Here is a 6,875-nt window from a genome sequence, read left to right as displayed (position 1 = left end):
CCTGTACTCGCTAGCTTTGTAACAGATTAGAATACAGAATTTAGGCCAAAAACCAGGCAAGCGTTGGGACCTAAGACGAGGTCGTTCGACGTTCAAACGGAAATCGCCAGTAAGTTTTGAACGGTGCAGCAGGACGAAAACCTCACAGCTGCACTTCGAATCAATTGTCAGGAGAGGGTGGAAAAATCAAACGAAAGAAAGAGATTATGAAATGGAGGTACAGTAAAAGGAATGAAAGGGGTTGCAGCTAGGGGCCGAAGGGACCCTGCAAAGACCCTTGAGTAATGCCTACAGTGCACCGCACGAGGTGCACTGACGGTAGTACTATCTACCTGCGGGGGACAAGTCTTGTAATGTAAACATCTATTGACGGGTCTTTTACAGTAAATAATGCTCTCTCTCTCTCTCTCTCTCTCTCTCTCTCTCTCTCTCTCTCTCTCTCTCTCTCTCTCTCATGAACACTGCCCAAAAACGTCCAGAATCAGCCAATCTAGTTTCACGAAAACGTCCAGAATCAGCCAATCTAGTTTCACGAAAACGTCCAGAATCAGCCAATCTAGTTTCACGAAAACGTCCAGAATCAGCCAATCTAGTTTCACGAAAACGTCCAGGATCAGCCAATCAAGTTTCACAAAGTCTAGGAACAGGAAAGTATGCAAACGCACCATATGAGCTGTTATGATCTAACAGCACATCTCAGCTCCTGTGGATTAGAAACATAATATTGAACGACATAAAAACCCACCAGGGTCACCTGCCAATATGCTGGCACCCCTATTTTGAGTGTATTGGACATCAGCTAATTTATAATATATAATATATATATATATATATATATATATATATATATACATAGTATATACATACATACATACATACATGCATACATATATATATATATATATATATATATATATATACTCGTATAAAAATAAATAAAAATATAAATAATTATATATACATACATATTCCTACCGAAGACAATGCATCACTTGCAAACGATATCTTTTTAGCCAGACTTTGACGAGAAAGAAAAAAAGAAGTACTGACTGATTCAAAGTCTAGATAAAAAGATAGTCTCTGCAAATAATGAGAAAACATGCTAAACCGATATATATATATATATATATATATATATATATATATGTTTATATATGAAAGTTTGTTACGTGATAAATGCATAAATAAAGGTATAAGTCACGAAGAAAAATGAAACACTAGAGTAGCTGCAAGATCTTTCGACTCAACGTCTTTTAAGTAAAGGGCGTTGAGTCGAAAGCTCTTGCAGCTACTGTACTTTCCTTCGTAGCTTATACCTTATATATAATATATATATATATATATATATATATATATATATATATATATATATATATATATGATGTATGTATGTATGTATACTCTTCCTCAAAAAGGTTGTCAGTCGTCATCAGAGTCAGTTTTGCCATCGGGCTGCGAAACCGAACACACTCATCTCCATCCAAGATTTGACACCAAGCCAAAGATGATGATATATGTGGTATGTGTAGCCTATATCGTCCGGGCATCTCATACACCCAAAAACCACTGTTACACATTCATTACACCGGTGTAAGTGTGTATATACACGTATAATAAAATATTAATATTTATATATACTATACTTATATATAAATATATCTAAATACATTATGTATCTATATATTATATATAAATGTATTTAGAAACTTTACTATTTATAGTATATATATATATATATATATATATATATATATACATACAAGTATATATAAATGAATAAGTAGACGTATATATATATATATATATATATATATATATATATATATATATACACACACACACACAACACAAGAGATTCAAAGGTACTTCCATTGAAAACAGTACTTCTACACCCACTCTCTGCCTCCAAATACCTTTCCCTGGCCAGACATGATCGATATAATCATATCCTGAGGTGACCTTTCTATACCACCCCCTAACACCCATCTCCAGATTCCTCAGACGTCCTTATTATGACAATAAAACTAATGACAGAACATAACGGGAGGTCAGATATCGTCCGAGGTCATCCTCCAATCACCTTCTTCGTGAATTGAATTGAATTTAGAATTTAGGCCAAAGGCAAAACGCTGGGACCTACTACTATGATGAGGTCATTCAGCGCTGAAACGGAAATTGACAGTAGAAAGGTTTGAAAGGTGTAACAGGATGAAAAACCTCAAACAAGTTGCACTAAGAATCAATCATTAAAGAGGGTGAAAAGTACGACGGAAGAAAAAGAATATGACAGGAGGTACAGTAAAAGGAACGACAGTGAGCACTGCCGGGGGTCTTCTTCGTGAGCTCTGCTGATCGATACAGGAAAATGTTGCTCAATTCATGAGACTGATGATAATGTATACTATGCAACCAGACTCAATATATATACTGATGAGTTTAAGTCTTCTTTCGAGGTAAGTCAGTCTTTATATAACACTGGCATATAGGGGCTACGTAGGGCGGTCATGCAAAAATTGGTTTTGGTCAATCAAGCCGACTTATAATTACGGTACCCAAGTTTTATTTTCTTGTTAAAAGCAAGCAATTTACACACATAAACAATACGTTAAATATCACGCACAAACACAGACACACACACACTCACTCACTCACTCACACACACACACACACACACACACACACACACACATATATATATATATATATATATATATATATATTATATATGTGTGTGTGTGTGTGTGTGTGTGTGTGTGCGTTTGTATAAATATATATAATATTATAATAAATATAATTATATATATATATATATATATATATATATATATATAGAGAGAGAGATAGAGAGAGAGAGAGAGAGAGAGAGGAGAGAGAGACGTCATTCTTTCGGTTCCAATGCTACATCATTAACGGGCAAACTAACTCCTGAATGTCACCCCACCTCCTACTGATAACCTTGAACAGCCAGCAGCGGCGAGAACGAAATATGTACCACGCGTACTGTTCATGAATTTGTTGGTTTTTAATAAGTGAGATCTCCTGTTTCAGCATTTTATTTTACCTCCTCTTACTTCTACATAATAAAGACAATAATGTTCTTTGAAAGCTTGAATTATTCAAGTCTGTGGCCCCTTTGGTGGGCTTGTTCCGTAAGTACGGGGGTTCATCTGAATAATAATAATAATAATAATAATAATAATAATAATAATAATAATAACAACAACTTCTCTCTTGCCCCATATGTGAATACTAGACGCGTTTAAATGAACATCCAACATCACTGGCAATAGTCCTATCGATCATAGGCCTAATTAAGTAACGACGTGCGTCAGTTTCTTAGAAAAAAAAAATATGTATTTGATGATTCTGGAAAGAGCTAGACCGAGCCTCCTCTAACTTCCCGCTGGAGGTTAAACAGTTTACTACATTGACACTTGAAGACTATCCCTGGGGAGTCTCCCTTTGCTATGAAGGGTTCCTGAAAGGTAGTAGTGGAAACTCCCAAACCCTCACGAAGGATATACGAGACTTATAAGGAAGAATCCGCACTTTCTATAAACACTCTGATGTAATGAGTGGGTCTAAATGCATGTTACAGAAATGTTATGGTCGTTTCGAGTTTCGCAGGAAATTATGTATGGCATGATATATATATACGTATATATATATATATATATATATATATATATATATATATATATATATATATAATATGCATATACTCTGTTATATCGAAAAATGCTGAAGTACACTACTACCCAAGCCCTGCCAAACAATGAAAATTTACTTAAATGATAATTTTCCGAACAATGTCTACGTTTTAAACCTGAAAGAACTGCCTGCTTGAACCCTTGAACTTAAAGCCGATTCCAAGAACCTAGAACCGATTCCAAAAACTCCTTGCAACACAGTCCTTATTCAAGTTCAAGGAGAAGCTCAGTTCGCTGTTTAAATTCCGCCTTGTTTACAAATACACTTGCCCAAGGGGTACTTATGCGACTTATGTTGGACGTATCAAAGGATTGCCGAGGGTACGGTCTGAGTATATACCTAGACCGTAGCCAAGGGGGTGTTAGTTTTCGAACAGGAAGCAGATAGTCCAACCCACGGTCCGTGGTCCAACCCAAATCAATCCAACATTAAGCATTCAAAAATATGCATATCATGTCGTTAACATCAATTTGATATTGTCGAATTGGACAAACACGGGAAGACAGCGATTCTAACAATGTTAGAATCAAATTGTAATTAAATTAACTGTGCCATCGTAAAACATCCAAACATCTACTCAACTAGTTAATGCCTGATGGTCTAATTTGTCTTATCGCTTTTATTTATTTTTTCAGTCGTTACAATAGTCTTATTCTAATACTACTTTAAATGATTTGCGGACTTCATGGTTTTAATTTGCGTTTAAATAAATGTTTTTATGTACTACTCATGTACAGTAAACTAGCTTTATACATTTGTTGTCCTTGAACTTGCAACAATCTTATTGTGAACCGTCGGCCTTCAGGGATAAACTTCAAACTGAATTGTGGCTTTCCCTGGACGCCTACAAGACATATACACTTACATATATACACGTCTATATGTATATACATATAAATATATATGCAAATACATACACTCCTAACTGGCTATTCTGCATGTACTACATTGTGAATATTGTGACGCGCAATATTACGATCAAAGTACAATACATTCCCACGGAACAACACGTCTTAGATTTCAAAAATTACATCCACCAAGCTACTATATTAAAGAACAATTAAAATGGGTTTCTTATTTTTATACACACACACACACACACACACACACATATATATATATATATATATATATATATATATATATATATATATATATATATAATTTACAGTCAATGTTGTTTTCTTTGGTGTCAATACCATAAACCTTGAATAGGACCCACACTGGTATAAGGATAAACGACGATTATTTGATTATTCACTTCAGCTGGTCCAAATGGGAGGATATATATATCCCTCATTTCTTGTAAACCTTCTGTAACGTCCGCCACGGTCCCAACCACTGTGACTTAAGACGTAAACAAAATATTTAATCGCTTAAATAACTTTTAGCTAAGGCTCCGCTACGCTGAGATGTTGCCTTGATATAACACTGCCTTTTTTAATTCTCTTTCCACCTCAGCTTCCTTTTCCCACCGATTTCGTGGTCATGTCCAGACCTGATGCATCCATTTCCTTACGTCTTTGTGGCCCCCTCCCCCCTTGAAAGTGGCATTTCCTAATTCGTTCTACTGCCGGAATGTTTACTGTCATTCAGTTACCAACAGAATCACTGCACTAATGGAAAACAAGATATATCAACACATGTTTATCTAATACATTTCGGTCGTCATAGAATATCAGCGTGGAGGAAACGAAACTTCTGGTTAAAGCAAAAATTTTTTAATTAAAAATAAATAAAAAAAAAAAAGGTCCCACACACGGTTCACATTATGGGCAAAAGGTTAATTGCCCACGTCACGGCTTTAGACCTATATTTCAACTGAAACCTTTACATATCACAGTATAGCTATCTGCTTTTCTTAGAGTGGGATATCGTTTACAAACAATTGCCAGGCAGAATGGTAAATGAAGGTTCTATATAAAAAAAATCGAGCTAACTATACAGTATAGCACTTACTATGTCAAAAGTGTTTTACAAAAAGCAGAATGGTTTTCAAAGCCTAGCTTAGGCCTAGGTGACAAATTACTGGGGGAGCGCAGAAACGTTTTTTGAAAAAGGGGGCATCGGCAATAACCCGTTTGTTAAAATTATGGCATTTCCACATAAGGCAAGGTATAAATACGAATTAATATAGTGAAGCGTCTTGGAATACGATAAAATCAAACGGTATATATCACGTTCGCCGGGTGAGAGATATAACAGCGATCGAGGCCATTAACACTTGCGCACGGATATCTTCCACGCCATACTCGACCGCAAACGTTGGCGAAACATCGAACCACTCCGAGGCTATGGCACAGTTTAATACACCTTTCCCAGACGAGAAAAGACACCACAGTTTAATCTAGTAAACAAAAACACAACGAAAACTGCGTCAGCACAGCTGTCAAACAAGATGAAGAGGAAGAAGTGGTGGAAGACCCCGCCCCAAACATCCAAACACAAACCACCAAATATTATTATCCCTTCATTATTCAAAACGGGACTTACGTTTCCTTCAGGTGGGGGCAGTGCTTCAAAATCACTTCCAAAAACTTCGAGTCGCTGCAAACGAGTCGGGGCGGCCTGGGCGGGCTCGTTACATTTAAGAATTTCAAGATGGTGCATATGAGAAGGAACACCGCGAACACCACTACGGCCGACATCTTTCCCGATTGATGTCTAGCGTTACACTGAGGGCGGTAGACGACGAAACTGAGTCGGAGTCGGCACCACCACCACCACATCCCACCCGGTCTCTAGGCAGCCATCATCATCATCATCTTTCGGTGTGTTAGCCCACCGCCACCACCACTGCCAACTTGACAACATTTTGTTATTATACAATATCCGTGACGCACTGTAACGCCGGTTTTGCGCGTGTGACATAACTGAAGGTAACAATTAGAACGATTATGAGCAGATATACTCACAGAAATGACGATAGTTAGTTGAAGTGTTTCAGATTTTTACATAAGGATGTCTTATAATCCAAAAGGGCATTGGAACGTGTTTTCATTATGGACGGTGTGTCACACTACGATAAGCGTAGTTTTTGACAGTTTCCCGTATATATATATATATATATATATATATATATATATAGTATATATATATATATATATATATATGGATCTCACTCTGGCCTTTTGCTAGCACGGGCTCTTGCTCATAGAGCAGCC

At 36.7% G+C, this 6,875-nt stretch overlaps 1 protein-coding gene across 1 annotated transcript in view; it reads right to left on the bottom strand.

Annotated features, from left to right (window-relative positions):
* The window catches only part of LOC135225863 (abhydrolase domain-containing protein 2-like), a 77,170-nt gene extending 70,740 nt beyond the window's left edge, over positions 1-6,430 (bottom strand). The window contains exon 1 of the mRNA XM_064265412.1: positions 6,205-6,430. Within this exon, the coding sequence (XP_064121482.1) occupies positions 6,205-6,359 (155 nt within the window). The 5' untranslated portion in view covers positions 6,360-6,430. The remainder of the gene's footprint in view (positions 1-6,204) is intronic.
* Between the last annotated feature and the right edge of the window lie 445 nt (positions 6,431-6,875).

This window comes from Macrobrachium nipponense, chromosome 13 (assembly GCF_015104395.2).
Source record: "Macrobrachium nipponense isolate FS-2020 chromosome 13, ASM1510439v2, whole genome shotgun sequence".
Classification (NCBI taxonomy): Eukaryota; Metazoa; Arthropoda; class Malacostraca; order Decapoda; family Palaemonidae; genus Macrobrachium; species Macrobrachium nipponense.
This window is presented reverse-complemented; position numbering and strand designations above follow the sequence as displayed.